The sequence below is a fragment of the Ranitomeya variabilis genome, chromosome 5 (genome assembly GCF_051348905.1).
Source record: "Ranitomeya variabilis isolate aRanVar5 chromosome 5, aRanVar5.hap1, whole genome shotgun sequence".
Taxonomy (NCBI): Eukaryota; Metazoa; Chordata; class Amphibia; order Anura; family Dendrobatidae; genus Ranitomeya; species Ranitomeya variabilis.
Window position 1 is genome coordinate 471,943,707 of NC_135236.1, and position 19,541 is coordinate 471,963,247.

The 19,541-nt window shown below is 42.5% G+C and overlaps 1 protein-coding gene across 8 annotated transcripts in view; it reads right to left on the reverse strand.

The window, feature by feature from the left end:
- Window positions 1–19,541, reverse strand: part of METTL25 (methyltransferase like 25) — a 290,596-nt gene that overhangs the window by 114,648 nt on the left and 156,407 nt on the right. For all 8 annotated transcript variants that reach the window (XM_077265473.1, XM_077265471.1, XM_077265472.1 and 5 more), the window contains one exon: window positions 11,832–11,926. In XM_077265473.1, coding sequence (XP_077121588.1) covers window positions 11,832–11,926 — 95 coding nt within the window. The remainder of the gene's footprint in view (window positions 1–11,831; window positions 11,927–19,541) is intronic.

Consider the following 19,541-nt stretch of genomic DNA (forward strand, 5'->3'; position numbering starts at 1 on the left):
AGATATCATTTACCAGTTCCTTTTAGACTGCTGGGGCACTGCAGAGCCCAAACGGTATTATGCGATACTCGTAATGGCCATCCTGGGTGTTAAAGGAAATCTGCCATTCGTCCTTCTGGTGTATTCAGACTAGGTTATATGTTCACCATAGATCAAGCTAAGTAAAGACTCTGGAACCACTGAGACGATCAAATAACACCGAGATGAGGGGTAGAGTATACTTATTCTTGTTCGTTGGTTGAGACCCCTATAGTCGATATAAAGATGGAGTGAGATGTCTCTTTTAACAAAGAAAAATCCTGCTACAGCTGGGGAGGATGACTTCAGGATAAATCCCCTGGCAAGATTCCCTTTGATATATTTAGACATGGCTCGGTTCTCTGCCTAGGACAGGGAGTAGATACAGCCTCGAGGAGAAGAAACAAGGTAGTGTCTCCACATTCTTCATATCAAAGACGTCCACGACAGCCCAATAAACTGGAGGCAAGCCAGGTTAATTTGATGGAGTAGCCGGAAGTCGAGCAGGACGAATGGGGAGCAAGCATTTCTCATGACCTTACTGACCCCAATGCAGTATTTCTCAGAATCTCCCATCTAGGACAGGCTCGTTTGCACATGGCCAAGACAGGCCTAGGAGCAGAGGATGGGACAGACTTGGTAGCACATAAAAGCAGATATTCTCCGAGTGCAACATTCCTACCGAAATTCCAATGGCTCAGAGATGAAGAGAACCGCTTCGGATAGAGGTCTCCAATCCACAAATGATACCACCAATGAAGTCTGGAGGCGCTGAATGGGGATCTGATACTGATCATAGCCTGTTGCATGAAATTTGCTGCAGAACCATAGTCGAGATAGGCAGATTTAATGATATGGTGTTGCTCCAGGAAACCGACACTGACAGATTCAGTGGAGGAGAGGAGTAATTCTCACTCAGGGTAGTCTCTCCTACTGACTCTAAGCTTTAGAGTTTACAGGCTTCAATGGACAAGAGTGAATCTGATGTTCGAGACTACTGCAGTAGAAACACCTCCTGACAATGCTTTGCAGGTTTCACTTGGTCAACTTGCATATGTTCAGGAGGGTGTCGAAGCTGAGATCCGCGGCATGATCGGCCTTTGAAAGGCAAGAGTCAAGAGTCTGCTGACCAGAAATGGAGAACAAAATCAAAGCGAGTGAAGAACAAAGACTACCTGGCTTGATGTAGACTTAGCGCTGTGTGGACTGCAGATAGGCCAAGTTCTTGTGGTCTGTATAGATAATTACAGGGTGAACCACTCCTTCGAGCATAAAGTGCCACTCCTCTAAAGCCAATTTAATTGGCAACAGTTCTCAATCGCCTATTGAGAAGTTGCATTCAGGAGCTGAGAAAAATTTGGAAAAGAAATCGCAGATCACCATAAGGCCCGTAGGCGATTTTTGAGTAAGGACAGCACCGGCCCCAGAGGAGGAAGCATCCAATTCCAACTGTATTACTGTCAGGTCGATGCAGCACTGGAGCTGAGGATAAGGCCTGTATTAAGGAAGAAAAGGCGCTGTCAACCTCTGGAGTCCATACGTTAGGGTTAGCATCCTTACGGGTCAGGGCAGGAATTGGAGCAGTCCAAGAGGAAAAATGTGAAGGTGCTGGCAGGCACGGCTGGAATACAAGCAAGTGCTGGGAGGCAAGGCCGGAATATAGGAACACACAGCAGGTATGGGAAGAGAGGTACAGGCACTGACATGCAGGTACTGGAAGATACAGGGAACCTGAGAACTATCAAGTATGCAACAAGGCAGAGTGAACACGTTGCTCAGGCATCTTCCATCAGGTGGAGATGCCTTAAATAATAAGTACACTTTAGGATGGTGCATGCTGTCCCTTTAAGAAGAAGGGAGCATGCACACCCTAAACACAGTTATCCTACTTAAGTGTGTGGAAATGTCCATATCCATGAGTAATGTACCTTCCATCACGTACCGTACAAAAAGTCACATTCCCTGAAAGATAGGCTGGTGCACAGCCACTTTGTGGGCCCCAGAACAGATACGTGGCTAATGTAATAGGCTGCTATAAATGTGGCCACTATGTAGCATGCCAATATATTGAAAAGGGTAATAGTTTTGTAAGCAATGTAACTGGCAGAAAATACTGCATTAAACAATTCATTAATTGCAGTACTCAGGGCCGCCATCAGGGCAATACTGCTCTTACTACTGTATGGGGCCCGGTGATGAGCAGCAAAAAGGGGGGCCCAAACACGCTGGCAGCTTCTCCTCATCGGGCCCCTGGACATTTTGTTCAAGGCTTCCGAACCCCCTATGCATAACAGCACTGTGGTGTTTTAAAGATACACCTACAGTGTTGTTAATGCATCCAGCAAAAGGAAAATGGCATTGTACATTTAAAAGTTGCGGCCGGCCCAGGTGCATCATGGTTCTGCCTGACATCACACGCTGCTCCACTTCCTCATTCCAGAGCAGAGAGAGAGAGCAGTGTGCGGTGTATCACGCAGGGGCGGACTGCAGATGACGGACGAGCAGGGTGAGTCTCTCCGGTGATCTCACCTGCTGAGTTGCATCTAATCCTCTCCTATGTGATACTGTCTGCTGAGCCGTGTATCTAATCCTCTCCTGTGTGATACTGTCTGCTGAGTTGCATCTAATCCTCTCCTATGTGATACTGTCTGCTGAGCTGTGTATCTAATCCTATCCTGTGTGATACTGTCTGCTGAGCCGTGTATCTAATCCTCTCCTGTGTGATACTGTCTGAGGAGCTGTGTGTCTAACCCCCTCCTGTGTGATACTGTCTGCTGAGCTGTGTATCTAATCCTATCCTGTGTGATACTGTCTGCTGAGCCGTGTATCTAATCCTATCCTGTGCGATACCGTCTGCTGAGCCGTGTATCTAATCCTATCCTGTGTGATACTGACTGCTGAGCAGTGTATCTGATATCATACGGTGTGATACTGACTGCTGAGCCGTGTATCTAATCCTGTCCTGTGCGATACCGTCTGCTGAGCCGTGTATCTAATCCTATCCTGTCTGCTGAGCCATGTATCAAATCTTATACGGTGTGATACTGACTACTGAGCCGTGTATCTAATCCTATGTGTTTGTCTGCTGAGCTGTATCTAATCCTCCCTGTGTGATACTATCTGCTGAGCTGTGTGTCTAATCCTCTCCCGTGCGATCCTGTGTGCTTATATGTATCTCATTCTCCCCTGTGTGACCCCATAAGGTGGGCACTGTGGTATAACCCTTCCTCGCTGTTTCAGGTTGGGTGGTCTTGGAGGTCGTCACTTCTGCTGTTCTGTTCTTCTGACTGGAAGTGGATGACGGACGAGCAAGTGGAGGTCAGATCAGGTGGAGGGCGGGCGAGCAGGGGGAGCCTTATCCAACAGGGTCCAGGGGAAGGCTAGTGGGGACTGGGGGCTGCATCCAACAGGGTCCAGGAGGAGGCTAGTGGGGACTGGGGGCCGAATCCAACGGGGCCCAGGGGGAGGCTAGTGGGGACTGGGGGCCGCATCCAACAGGGTCCAGGGGGAAGCTAGAGGGGACTGGGGGCCGCATCCAACAGGGTCCAGGGGGGAGGCTAGTGGGGACTGGGGGCTGCATCCAACAGGGTCCAGGGGGAGGCTAATGGGGGCTGCATCCAACAGGGTCCAGGGGTAGGCTAGTGGGGACTGGGGGCCGCATCCAACAGGGTCCAGGGTAAGGCTAGTGGGGACTGGGGGCTGCATCCAACAGGGTCCAGGGGGAGGCTAGTGGGGACTGGGGGCTGAATCCAACAGGGTCCAGGGGGAAGCTAGTGGGGGCTGCATCCAACAGGGTCCAGAAGGCTAGTGGGGACTGGGGGCCGCATCCAACAGGGTCCAGGGGTAGGCTAGTGGGGACTGGGGGCCGCATCCAACAGGGTCCAGGGTAAGGCTAGTGGGGACTGGGGGCTGCATCCAACAGGGTCCAGGGGGAGGCTAGTGGGGACTGGGGGCTGAATCCAACAGGGTCCAGGGGGAGGCTAGTGGGGGCTGCATCCAACAGGGTCCAGAAGGCTAGTGGGGACTGGGGGCCGCATCCAACAGGGTCCAGGGGGAGGCTAGTGGGGACTGCATCCAACAGGGTCCAGGGGGAGGCTAGTGGGCACTGGGGGCTGCATCCAACAGGTTCCAGGGGAAGGCTAGTGGGGATCGGGGGCCGTATCCAACAAGGTCCAGGGGAAGGCTAGTGGGGACTGTGCGCTGCATCCAACAGGGTCCAGGGGGAGGCTTGTGGAATGTATAAGATACTGGATGATCCTGAGCTGCTGAAAAATCAAATGCCCAATTATAACATCAGGCAGCAGCTCGGGATCATCCAGTAGCTTATAAGTTTTGGTTGGAGTTTGGAAGGGCGGTGGGGAATTATTGAAGCAAGCTGGTTTATATGATCGGGAAACATCTATTATTATGGCAGTGTAATTTTTGAAAGGGGGCTATCGGTCTGTGCTCCCGCAGCAGTGCAGGGACTGGGTGCCGATCTCCTGACCAGCATCCTCATACATGCTGTGAGGCTGCAAATTTCAGATCAGGAGATCTGCGGCCCGTCCATGCACCATGGTCCAAGTGCAGACCAATATTCACCAGAAGTGGAGCTTTTCCAAGAGAGGGCAGAGGAACTGTGGAAGGTTTGAGGGGTGGAGCTAGGGTGGAGGTGGAACTGGGGGTGAAGCCTGGGTGGAGTTTCAAGGGGGCCCCAAAATTTTGACAGTATGGGGCCCTGAAATTCCTAGTGGCAGCCCTGGCAGTACTAAAGGCGTCATTTATAAGGCCACATGCTCGTGTGGGCTAGAATATGTCGGTAAAACCATCAGGGAATATAAAAGGAGGGTCGGTGAGCACGTGGGGGATGTCGAGCACAGCAGAGACAAGGCCATCTCTCACCACATTAATAATCAACATAATGGGCATATAGGGAATCTGAAGTTTATGGCCATAGAAAGAGTACCCAGACCGATAAGGGTGGGGGCAGCTGGGATCAGTTGCTCTTGCAGAAGGAAGCGAAGTGGATTTTTTATCTCCACACTACAGTGCCTGAAGGGTTAAATGATCAAATCAATTATGGATGTACACTCACCGGCCACTTTATTAGGTACACCTGTCCAACTTCTTGTTAACACTTAATTTCTAATCAGCCAATCACATGGCGGCAACTCAGTGCATTTAGGCATGTAGACATGGTCAAGACAATCTCCTGCAGTTCAAACCGAGCATCAGTATGGGGAAGAAAGGTGATTTGAGTGCCTTTGAACGTGGCATGGTTGTTGGTGCCAGAAGGGCTGGTCTGAGTATTTCAGAAACTGCTGATCTACTGGGATTTTCACGCACAACCATCTCTAGGGTTTACAGAGAATGGTCCGAAAAAGAAAAAAAATCCAGTGAGCGGCAGTTCTGTGGGCGGAAATGCCTTGTTGATGCCAGAGGTCAGAGGAGAATGGGCAGACTGGTTCGAGCTGATAGAAAGGCAACAGTGACTCAAATCGCCACCCGTTACAACCAAGGTAGGCCTAAGAGCATCTCTGAACGCACAGTGCGTCGAACTTTGAGGCAGATGGGCTACAGCAGCAAAAGACCACACCGGGTACCACTCCTTTCAGCTAAGAACAGGAAACGGAGGCTACAATTTGTACAAGCTCATCGAAATTGGACAGTAGAAGATTGGAAAAACGTTGCTTGGTCTGATGAGTCTCGATTTCTGCTGCGACATTCGGATGGTAGGGTCAGAATTTGGCGTAAACAACATGAAAGCATGGATCCATCCTGCCTTGTATGGAGCATCTTTGGGATGTGCAGCCGACAAATCTGCGGCAACTGTGTGATGCCATCATGTCAATATGGACCAAAATCTCTGAGGAATGCTTCCAGCACCTTGTTGAATCTATGCCACGAAGAATTGAGGCAGTTCTGAAGGCAAAAGGGGGTCCAACCCGTTACTAGCATGGTGTACCTAATAAAGTGGCCGGTGAGTGTATATGAAGCCTCTTTTCTTTGTTTACTGCAGATGTGTTTCTATGGACAGGATATATCTATCTTGCTTAAGTCCGGTGTCTTAGTGCCATCTCATATAGGATTTGCATATATCAGATTATGAGTATGCTGATTTAGTTAATAGAAATATGTGTTATGATAATAAATCATGTGTATACATATATACTGTTAGCAGCCATTGTTGAATGATATATGCAGACTACTGATCTGTGAATACAGTAGGTGCTGCATTCATTCATTACAATGGTAAGGCAGAGGTTAATATTGTTCCCCCTTAATTGTCACACTTCTTTGTAAGCATTCAATGCATTAACATACCCTGTGTTGCTAGGTCCCTATTTTTTTTCCCCCTTTGTTTACCTGTGAGCAGTGGAAGCACACTTTGATCACATGATCGGGAGAAGCAGGGACTGCACATAGTAGGGGTTGAGCCATGGTGATGTCACAGGTGGGCATGCCCTCCCAGAATATGGGAGGCACTAAGCTATTGCAGCATCACATTCTGCTATCCCGGCATGCAGCATTGTAGCCGGAAGCTCTCACAGCCATTGCTGCACTGCGGGGTAAATGTGATGATCTTGCGGTTCAGCAAACCGGAAGTCAACACGGCATGTGTTCCAAAAACCGGGACTGCAATGGTGAGTGAAACTCAGTGCTTTATACACTGGCCTTACTTAAGGATTTATTGTATACTAGATGGTGGCCCAATTCTAACGCATCGGGTATTCTAGAATATGTATGTAGTTTAATTATGAAGTCTTCAGAATAATGCAATTTATACACAGGATTCAGCTGGCCGTGACCAATTAGCGAAGCGTGGTTCAAATTCCACGCCAATTCGCGGGCGGACTGCGCCTGTCGCTGATTGGTCACTCCCGGCCGCGAAGAATCAGTGAAGCCAGGGCCGGCTCCAGGTTTTTGAGGGCCCCGGGCGAAAGAGTCTCAGTGGCCCCCCTCTTTAACACATACCATGATTCATGATGTACAGATACAGCAGAGAAATATAGCACAGCCAAGTAGCGTATAACACAGCCGACGTAGTATATAGCACAGCCACATATTATATAACACAGCCACGTAGTATATAGCACAGCCCACATAGTAAATAGCACAGACACGTAGTATATTACCCAGCCACGTAGGATATTGCCCAGCCACGTAGTATATTGTCTAGTCACGTAGTATATTGCCCAGCCAGGTAGTATATAGCACAGAAACGCAGTATATAGCACAGACACGCAGTACATAGCACAGACATGCAGTACATAGCACAGACACGCAGTACATAGCACAGACACGCAGTAGATAGCACAGACACGCAGTACATAGCACAGACACGCAGTATATTGCCCAGCCACGTAGTATATTGCCCAGCCACGTAGTATATTGCCCAGCCACGTAGTATATTGCCCAGCCACGTAGTATATTGCCCAGCCACGTAGTATATTGCCCAGCCACGTAGTATATTGCCCAGCCACGCAGTATATTGCCCAGCCACGTAGTATATTGCCCAGCCACGTATTATATTGCCCAGCCACATAGTATATTGCACAGCCACGTAGTATATTGCACAGCCACGTAGTATATTGCACAGCCACGTAGTATATTGCACAGCCACGTAGTATATTGCACAGCCACGTAGTATATTGCACAGCCACGTAGTATATAGCACAGAGACGTAGTATAACACTGCCCATGTAGTATATAACAGGCCACGTAGTATAGAGCACAGTAATGTATATTGCCCAGCCACGTAATATATACCACAGCCACGTAGTATATAGCACAGCCCACATAGTATATAGCACAGAGATGTAGTATATAACACAGCACACATAGTATATAACAATGTGGGCACCATATCCCTGTTAAAAAAATTATTTAAAAAATAGTTATATACTCACCCTCCATCGGCCCCCCGGATGCAGGCGAGGTGTTTACCGATGCTCCTCGTGACTCTCCGGTCCCAAGAGAGCATTGCGGTCTCGCGAGATGATGACGTGCTGTCTTGCGAGACCGCTACATCATCATCTCGCGAGACCGCAATGCATGGACTGGTCACCGGAGCGTCGCGAGGAGAGGGAAAGGCCTGGGCTGGATCCGGGGGGGCCGACAGAAGGTGAGTATATAATGATTTTTCATTTTTTTATTATTTTTAACATTAGATCTTTTTACTATTGATGCTGCATAGGCAGCATCAATAGTAAAAAGTTGGTCACACAGTGTTAATAGCAGCGTTAACAGAGTGCGTTACACCGCTGCATAACGCGGTCCGTTAACGCTGCCATTAACCCTGTGTGAGCGCTGACTGGAGGGGAGTATGGAGCGGTCATTTTGTCGCCGGACTGTGCCCGTCGCTGATTGGTTGCGGCAAAACGGCCACGACCAATCAGCGACTTGGGATTTCCATGACAAACAGACAGAAAGACAGACAAACAAACGGAAGGGACCCTTAGACAATTATATAGTAGATCACGTTGTCTCTAATTGATCTCCCTGACAGGAAGTTCTGGTTTTTTTATAGATGTTAATCTATTTAAGACCAGCCCTGCTTGTCGCTCTCTCTTGCAGAACAGCATAGAAATATAGCTTGTACATGTCTTGTAGCACAGCACTATAGCACTTCTATCCATACCACAGGCTAGTCCCCTGATGAATTGGCCTGGAGGAAACGCATCAGGACATGGTTTGAGGGAAAGTGCAGGGCATGTTTAATTCAGGGGTAGTTGTGGACTGCCTTTGTAAGGGTGGGAGCTTGGGGAAAAGACTACTGCTAGCCCCATAGGGATCGGCAGGGTATTGTCTGTCCCTTCTATTTGGCCTGAAGCTGATGATCCAGAACCTATTTCGTCTCCCCCCATTAATCTACCGGATTTGGTGAGACTGTTCCTTTTTATATACATTTTGATTTAACAGTCTTTATTGCTGCAGTGTCCGTATATTCTAGGTTTTTGCTGGTATATGGACTGTATTTGCATCATTAACTGTGTTTTTGCTATATTGGTAATCTTTAAATGCAGCTAGGTGAACAGTGTTGGATTTTTGGTATCCAGCTTCTGGTATATTGTGTAGAATTTTGCACTTTCCACACTGTTTGCCCATGCTAGATAGATTTATTTTTCTAGATATTACATTGGAAATCAAATTTTTATCCTTAGTAAGCTGTGTAATCTGTTTTGATGTTACTTTACCTTTCATCAACAGCAATTCAGCTAATATCACAAAGAGTGGCACACATTTATTTTATTTTTTTTTTAAATATATTAAAAGTTAAATTTGAATTCTCACATTCTGCTATGCATTGAAATTTTTTGTGGGATCCAGTATTAGATCACTTTTGTGGTCAATTTTTCCTTATAGCTATATTGTCCTAAACACAGTGCCCAGGGATCTGTGCGCTATGCGAAGACCATGGTCTGCATCAGGAGGAGGAAGTGTGGTGAGTGAGCCAGCAACCCTGCCGGGGGAGGAGGAAAGAGTGGAGGGATGCCAGAGCTACACAGAGGCAATGTTCTTTGAGACAGACTGTACACCTTGAGAAAACCCAAACTGAAGGGAACATTGGTGGCTGGAAAATGAAAAAACTTGCTAAAAATTACAATAGAACAGAAAAAAAACAAAACGTAGAAGAAAATTTTTTTTTTCTTTTCCAAATTTGAACATTCACACATAAAAGAAATCCAATCAAAACTTGGAAGTTTATAGCTCCACTTGATGGGTGTAAACAGAAGCCTAAATAACAGAATGATGATTGTAGTTAGCGATAGTTTCATGTAAGCAAGTTAACACAAAAAATAGGATTTACAAAGCATTCATTTTATATGTCCTGCAAAAACGCTGGTTTCCAATTGTTTATAGGAAAACACGCTTGTAACATTTTCATTGTAACGCCAAGAAGGAAAAACTGTGGAATTATGGAAATCAATAGACATGTTAATGATAGGTAAATGTTAAAGGAAAAAAAAAAAAAAAAAGAGAAAAAAGGGGGAACAAAAATTTCTAAATATCTCAGTCTATTCAGTGTGGCACGTGACTAGAAATTGCAGAAATACATGTATGTACTCTGCCTTGCCATGCTATAAATGAGGTTATTAATGGTTGTCTGAGGAATGTTCTGGCATGCTGAAATCAAGGTTTGCTATGGGCAACTCTATTTGCAATTGACGACAAATGGCGACCCAAATGTACAGATGGGAGACAAGTCCAGAGACGCTGGAGGCCATGTTACCACCCTTAAGCCATGCAAGCTGCTCACAGTAACGCAAGCAACAAGGGGCTTAACATTGTTGTATTGATAAATGGATCGCGTGAAACTTTGGAGAAATGGTTGTACTACTTGTTCCACAACTGACCTATTCTGTATGGCAAGTGAAATTAGATCTCACATACCAAGCTTAAGTTATTAAGCAGAGTCTATGCAAACCATCAGAAGGCAATTACAGGAGTTCTATTGATCACGCGCCACAGCTCTCAGGTTATTGGAGTGCAGTGATGGGGTGGGCTATTGTCTTGGATGCAATAGGGATAACGAAGAAAGGAGGGCACCACCAAGTGAAAAAAATGAGAAACAGGAAAGGGATCACCTAAAACATGCTAGCACACAGTGTATATAAGTAAGTAGAAAAAAAAAAAAAAAAAATGATTTTATTTATAACACATGCAAAAAAACAGACAATTAAAAAAAAAAAAAAAACACAAAATGTTTAAATAACAAGTTATGCCCACAATATGGCACTAAGAATCCTATATGTCGCTCTTAATGAATGATTAGTGCGGGGCCCTCAATGTAAAACAAAGCCAAAACATAGAAGCGAAAGGGCTCAGGTAAAGTACAAATCAAAGTATAACCAGCTAGAGATAAAGCAGACTTAACTATCTAGGCAACCTGTCCTACAGTTGGTCAATGTTCACAGCACCATGCTTGCAGTTTAGTACAGTGTAGTGGAACACATGTCAAACATGAAACACATATTAATGCAAACAGAAGATGTGTTTTTAAGCATGCTAGTGAAATAAATATGAGGTGCATAAGTGCCTGCAGCATGGAAAGTTGGGAATGCTGAATCAGATCACAGAAAAGACACTAAAGGATGCATGGCAAAACATGCAGAAATTGATTTCCGATCCTTTTATTTGGATGCAAAACAAACCTGCTGATAATAAATTGGAAATAAAAGGAAGGTAGGGCCATGTGAGAGAGTAGAAGTTAAGGAGGAGAAGCAGACCCTTGTCTTGGATACAATGATAGCCAGAGATTTATCTGGAGATCACGTGGGCACATGAAGACGCTTCCCATGAATGAACGTCAGTGTTCCTACTCTCATGATTGTGTGGTGGGACATAATGTATTGAAGCTGAACCACTAGCCTTCTTGATGATTTGAGTGCCCGAATGCATTCATTGTGGCAGTACATTACAATTAATACCCTCACTGATACAATGCATAGAGTTCCGTGCATAATTCGCATACTAGAAACTGCATAAATAGAAAGGTTTTGGATTTTTTTCTTCATTTTTTTTTTTTAATCATTAACATGTCTATCGATCCTTTTTTCAGAAATCTCCAACTTTTGGTCCTTAGGTTGCGATTACAATGTTAAATGTACTGTATTTTTAGCTGGATCTTTATTGTTAGGAATAAAAAAAAAAAAGTCAGAATTTCAAGTTCTAATCAACCCATACCTAAGTAACCATGACTTTTTGCATGGAGGTAAGATTTCAGCTGGAAAACATTGGTTTCATTACATTAACTTTGTTCTGGTAACAGGTTTCTTTGAATTTAGTGTTGTCAAAGAGAAAGTACTAACATCTCAACAAATGGAACCCACCAAACAAGCGGACATCCTGGCATTTCGTCCAATGTGCCAGCACCTTTCTTTCAAATACTGACTCATCGGAAACCCCCACAATCCTTCTGTCGGATCTGTAGAAAGAAAAAGAATAAAAAATGGACAAAAAAGCATTAAGAGTGTGGGCACACAGAATGACAAACAGAAGTCATCCGAGTTTGTTGGCTCTATGAAAGATCTCACGAGAAAGTCATAGAAAGGTCTTTTCAGGATTAAGTGCTGAAGACTTTCCAAGTCTGTGTCGCATACACTTTACATTTTCTGTATTCCAATCCTTTGCTAACAATCTATCTAGGGTAAGCAATGTAATGAGATATATGGAATAACAGCAATTTAATCTCTTTGGCAGCCTTCTTTCTGTCCACATTGCAGAAAGTGAAAAGAAGACATGAAATCATTCATACTGCAATTTGCACTGCTTTCTCCAGGATAACTTTGGCACATACTTATTAAGTGATTTGTGCTTTTAATGTTTACTTATACGTCATATTCAAGTTCAATGTTTTGTTCTATTTCAGCCTGAAACAGCTGCAAGGCTCTCGGTTGTTTCTTTTAAATGTTTAGCCGTGTTTTACATCCAAAAGCATAATTCGATTTGGCTTTGCATCCATTAGTTGCCTTAGCAGACAACAAAGCTTAATGTGACCATAGGGTTTAATAAGAGATCTGATGCTAAGGAGTCACTCAAGCAGAACAAAGTACATTAAAAGGTTCCTTAAAATCTGTTCTTCAAAATAAAGTGAAGAAAGCCCATTCACAAGCTTTCCACTTCAAATATACTTTAGATCTCACAATTCGCAAATTGATGGTAGGATAAAATAAAAACGTGGGATGAGATTTTAAATGTTTCACTGGTGAACACTGTAAACTGCAAATTAAGGGCAAATAACAAAACTATCTTAAAAAAAAGCAAGCAAAAAAAAAACAAAAACGGAAAATAGAGCTTTCCAAAGACATTAAAATGTGCAAAATAAGAGAAACAATACAAACATAAAAAGGGAAGATAAAATGGCTGAAGACCAAGTTGGAACACAGCTGAAGACAAAGGGTCCAACATCTGCAGCAAATATTTAGAAGCAGTAATTTATACCATCTTGTATTTATTCGGATCATGTTTTGTACGCGTTATCCTGCATGTGGCTTAGGCTCTGCTCACATCCCTTTCAGGCCATAAGGTTGAGAAAACAACAATAGATCCGTATATCGATATAACATCATATATTCACTAAATTTGTGTTTAAAATAGCAAAAAAAGGAAGAACAAAAAAGCCATGATGAATCTTTTTATTTCTGCAATTGTTTTAGAAAATTAATAATAATAATAATAATAATCTTTATTTATATAGCGCCAACATATTCTGCAGCGCTTTACAGTTTAACAGTTTCAAACAACAGTCATAAGTAACAATGTTAACAATACAGCAATAAAGCAAAATAAGACGACCCTGCTCGTGAGAGCTTACAATCTACAAATTAAGCCAATAGGCAGATAAATTATACAGAAGATCATTGACTGCAAATGACAGTAATTGGCAGTGTAGTTGACATTCATGGTGCAATACTACTGTGATTAGAAGTATTGCGGCAGGGTGCATGTTGAGAACATAAGCCTTGGATGCCTGACGAAAATTACTATTATTTTTGACATGTATAAAGAAGGGGAAAGACCTGAAGTGTCATCTTTTATGGTTGGTCTTATAGGTTTTGTTAATTAAAACACAAAAACAGCAAAAAAAAAAAACTTCACCGATCAGTGCTGTGCTTCTCCACTAGAAGCGCTGTGTCCCCCCTGGTGATCTTATGACGTTGCTTATGTCACACATGATGGATCCGAGAAGGCAGAGACCTATTAGCTGCCATTGATAGGCTCATGGGACAAACAATGTAATGGGATTGCCAGGTAACATTGTTCAGAGCAGAGCTAGCCCGAAATCAAGTATTGTTTTTATTTTTATTAAGCACACCATGGGGCAATGAAAAAGGGGATGTCTAGCAGTGGGTGGCCCCTTTAAGATGAGAATTCTCAGCCGTGGTGCCAAGAAGGACCTGTGGCAGAGAACATGTCTGGCATAGTAGATGAGGTTGCAAGCTCTGTGAAACGTATTATTTTCTTTTATTTGAACATCTAATACTTGGTCAGGGAACATCAGGTCAGATAGCAGGGGTTTTGTACAGAAAACAAATATTTTTTTTAGAAAATAACATCAAGTCATTTCCTTTTAGCTGCCTACTGAAAGGGTTTAGAGGTGGAGCAGTAAAGTCTTAAAAAATTAGAAAGATGAAAGACGATGGCCATGTGCCTTTAAAAGTTCAACATATGACAGTTCTGTCAAAATTGTGGCTATTAACATCGAGGGGGGCTAGTTAGGGGAAGTAGTATCCACTGGACTGGGTAAGGCAGAAAATTTACTGGTTGCGGGGAGCACAGTGGGAAGAGTTTTAATGTGTGTTCACCCAAATGTGGTTGTTAGTCAGTAACATTAGGAGTAAATGGGGAGTGCTGAGGTGAAGTTTATCGTGTTGGCCTTAAAAAGCCAAGATGAGTTGAAGACACTACTGTATGAAATGAGGTTAGGGGAATTGGCTTGTTGGAAGGGAAGGACTCTCATCCTGTAATATTTGTAGAGGGATAAAGCTGAGGACATGGGAGAGATACCTCGTGGTTCATGCAGACTGACTCTTCCCAGTCAGTGATATGGAGAAACATGGGCATACATCTGTAAATTGAGTTTGTCAAGAAATCTGGTATCCAAGAGTGTTGTAATCTCCTAGAAATTGTCAGGGATTTGTCCACTTGAGTAAGTGAAGTTGGTATTTGTGAATTAAAGTGGCTCTGTATAAAGACCCCAATATACATGAGATACCTGTTGGCCAGACAGTTATCCCTCTCAACTGCTTCATACAGAGGAACAATCTGCTGGCTTCTGCCGATACTGAGCAAAGCCTTGCTGTGGAGGCCACATTCCTAGTACTTAATTTTAGAACAATATATAGCTGTCCATACACAGTCTGACCATCTGCAAAGCCCCCCCAAAATGGGAGAAAGCACACTGTTTGAATCTTTAAAATCTATCAAACAACATGTTTGCAGGACCACAGACTAGCGTGCTTACAGCCACCCACAAGTAACTAATATACACAATCAGATTAGAGTAGCTATAGGAACTACAAATTATATTACATTTAGGTCAAAGTTTTCATAAATGTAACTGTAAAATATTAAATATTATAAATAAATATAACCTTTAACAATGATTCACAAGTCTGTGCTTGGATTTCCCTTCGGTCTCCAACTGGAAATGCTACAAATGTTACACAAGATGAATCAATATGCTAGAAAGTATAATATTTGCTTTTATTCTGTGGGAACATAAGGTTGCAATTTAAGCCACTGTGGGATAGTGTGTTTTATACAAAATATAACAACAATTTATAAATTATTACACCTATCTCCTGAAATCTAAACAATTTTTCACGGAGATTTAAACCAGATGTAAAAGTAAAATACTTTCTAAACACTTAGGTCTCTAGCTAATATTAAAAGTGTGTAAGGGGTCAGAACGAGCAGCTTACACTTACAGGTTTTCAATATGTATATCTTGTTGGCCCACCATTAGGTATGTGCAATCTCATGTGATGCACCTGCTGCACGGTTTAATAAGCTCGGTTTTTAGAAGAGTGAAGAATGGGAAAGGAAAGACAAGCAAGTTCTGCTAACAATTATACTTGAAATACCTAGACACTGCTGGAACAATCACAACTATTTACAAGTGTCGTTAATTTTCGGCCAGTTCTAGATTTAGTAGACTGGAGAGTCAAGGATTACATTGTATTTAATGGCCAGCATGAGTCAAGGCTCAATAGAGTTATCACAAGATAATACCTAACACATATGGAGTGAAAGATACAGGAGGACTCCAATTTGTTCTGCAATTTTTGAAATCTCCTTGTTGTAAATGCATGCGTAAAAATTTATCAATAATAATAATCTTTATTTTTATATAGCGCTAACATATTCCGCAGCGCTTTACAGGTTGCACACATTATCATCGCTATCCCCGTTAGGGCTCACAATCTAAATTCCCTATCAGTATGTCTTTGGAATGTGGGAGGAAACCGGAGAACCCGGAGCAAACCCATGCAAACACGGAGAGAAAGAACATACAAACTCTTTGCAGATGTTGTCCTTGGTGGGATTTGAACCCAGGACTCCAGCGCTGCAAGGCTGCAGTGCAAACCACTGCGCCACCGTGCTGCCCATACATCAATGTTTTATATTTGAGACCACACTTATCACTTAAGCCAAAGAGGAGAAATAAGAAGATTACAAAGCTTCCAATTTTCACATGTAGTATTAATTTATGAAAAAAATTTAAAAAATGGATACTGTAAAGTCTCAATCCGGCGTTTTTTTTTTTCTGTTTTACCACCAGATAGTTATCAGTAACGTATGGTACATATGCCGTAAGTAGTAAAATATTTACTGGTTGCAGTCTTCTACTGTTTCTAGCGTCACTATGGTCACTCGGGACTGCAGCGCTTACTGGTCAGAAATCGCTGTGCAACGACTCTGATGCCGGGTATCCCGGGTGTCCTGTATCCCTGTTACTAACGCTATGGGTGCTCTAGCTTTCCATGTCCCTGGATTACTTCTAATGAAGACACCAGTGTCACGTACCTTCCTGAGATCCTGCATTTGCCATTAGTCTGTTTCCATCCCCCCAATCAAGAGGGGAGTAGTAGTGTATGGCTATAAACAAATCAGACTAACCAGGTAATACAAACAGAGATAAAGGAAAATACCAATCATACAAAAATGCACACACTAACAACAGAGGGAGAGGGAGTGAAGGATGGGAAAAACCAAAGTAAAAGAGGATTTGCAGACAACAAAACCTAGCAACAGTCTTCGATAAATCTATAAAACACCTTCTCAAACAACACACCACCAACTCCTGAACCATGCAGCAATGAAGCTAACTTTGGAATTTCCTGCCAGAGTCCAATTTAAATAAGAGAGAGAAATGGCTATCAGTGAACAGCTGAGAGCCTTAAAGCAGGCAAGTTTCCAGGAGCTCTTAACTGAGTAAATTAACCCCTGCAGTGCTAAAAGAAACCTGCACCATTTAATATGAAGGTGAAGGGCTTCTAGTCAGTGCAGGAGTAGGAGAAATCAGACGGTGCGGTCTTCCGGCTTCTCTCTTTTGCGGCAACCCCGTGACGCCCTGCCAACCCTTAATTTAAAGTCTATAAGAGCTTTGTTCCACTAGGGTGAGATGGAAAGTGACAAGATGATAACTGAAGTGGCGCTGTAAACAGTAGCAGACGGCATCCGGTAAGTATATTACTACTACAAACACGGAACATACATTACTGTTACATAACGGATGATGAAACTTAAACAAAAAATCCCCAGTGGTAAATTGCAAATAAATTAGCATAACTGTCCGACATTTCAGAAATGCACTATATTACGCTAAAGATTAGGTGCATAACAGTCCTATTTGGCACATAAATGATAAATGTGGGTCATAGTCTTTTGAAAATAGCATATTCACATTGCACTGCCAAAAAAGCAGCAAAATCTTGCAAACAGAAAAAAATGGGATTTGGGAAAACTAGTGCACACTGAAAGGACAAGAAAAGTGGTCATACATGCGCACCTCTCTTCATTTACGTCTATGTGAGCATATCAGCAATTTTAGGAAGAGATTTCATAGAAATACACTGCCAGCCCTTAGTTCCTTACATTACGGAACAGAGCCCTCCGTTATTGAGATAAACTGACACACAGCATATAAAAGGGCATTAGATGCAATGTACATCATAGTGGTGTTGACAGTCGGGCATAATTTGATCATTTTTTTATGTGTCAAAAAGAGGGTAAAAATATGTTTTATTCAGGCTCCCACAGTGATGATCAATTCCCATATTGTCAGCAGGTGGAATATGCAAATTGCCTCTTCAGTGAGGAAGTGGACTTGAAGTCTAGCGCCACCTATTGGAAGTAGCAATCCCAAAAGTCAGTATCAATCCTATAACAAACCTTGCCATGCGACTAAGAATAAAAGCCAAACAGGAATTTCAATTTACAGTGTTTCAGGGTAGTGCCTCTCGAGAGTGCAAAGTATGAGCTCTGATTTCACTGTATGAGAAGCTTCTTAGTTGGATCTAAGGGGAAACGTTTCTCTTTGTGTAGAGAAACACGTCTAGCCTGGAATGCCAATTTGTAGAGACTTCTAAGCCTTACAATGCTCCTCTGGGAAATTAAATATGCAAATTGTGCCAGTAGGTTGAAAAATTTAAAAGTGATGAACACGGCATGAATCCAAGTAACTAAAAATTATAACTGACTAGAATGATGGCAATTATATGGGTACATTTTTGAACAATTATGTAGACACATAACACAACCAAACAGGACAAGATGCTTTGTCACTAGATCAGCTGTAGGTAAAGTAGTAATACCATGCACTAGCAGAGCAACATGATGCAGAAGAACGTCGACTAAAAGTACACTGCTTACTCTGGTTATCTCTAGTGCCTCCAAAGCAAATTCTGGAAATCAGTAGATTGTGGGCTGTATGACAGGGCAATAAAATATATTTATACAAGAGCTAGCAGTACAGACCTAGCTACTCCCTGTGCTGGCTATCCTTAGGTGTCTCAGCAGGAGGGTTAAGATGTATAAATCAAAAAGTCAAGAAAAGACTGTATAGTAATCTGCTGGGAAGTATTAAGAGGGAATTATACTTTATAACGTCACCCTTGGAGATATAACAAAAACATCTGCAGAGATAAAAACTCTCCTACCGATCACTTCTGCCCTTTAATGAAAACTGCCAGCAGAAATTGAAAAACTATGAACTCATTTTATGTTCCCTTGTTCAGCTCTAGAACTAGCGTCCATATTCCAAGATAAATCCTGGACAAAAAAAAAGTTGTCAATAAATACTATCAGCACTTTTCCAAAATGGGGTGGGACAGACTGTTGGTCTCACCTCGCTTTAACCATTTATGTTGCTAAGCAAAGGGCTAAATAGCAGTGATCATGGTAAAAGGAAAAAAAAAAAAGTGAAAAAAATAGAAAAATGAAAAATGGAATAAAAAAAAAAAACATTAAAAATAAATAAATGAAAGAAAATTAATGAAAGAAAATATTTAAGACTGTAAAAAATGCTGACAATGAAGAAAATGAAAAATTCAATAAAAAGGAAAACAAAAACCAAGTAAAAATGAGAAAAATATAAAAAAATGAAAAATAAGATAGAAAAATTAAATTAAAGAAATGAAAACAAATGAAAAAAAATAGAATAATTATAATTATAAAAAGAGAATGTAAATTGAATCTTCTTTAGACAAATAAAAAAAAGAAAAAAAATGTGGAACTATCAATGAGGACTGGTATCTGAGTGAAACGGTCAATCATGTTTACTGCTCAATTTTAAAAAACAATTGTCTCCTAACTATTTACTTCCATAACCTAAGCGATTTTCTAATATACTTGCTTTAAAAATTCCCTACAGTTCCATAACTACACGGTCTAACAGCTATTGTATTTTTTTCTATTTCCTTTCTGATGACTATTCATGAGTGTCACCAATGCATGCTGGGGGCAGAGGCTGCGGTCCCTGTCACGGTCCCTGCACCCCGTCATCAGTGACGCTCGTTTCAGGGGCTGGTCCCTGC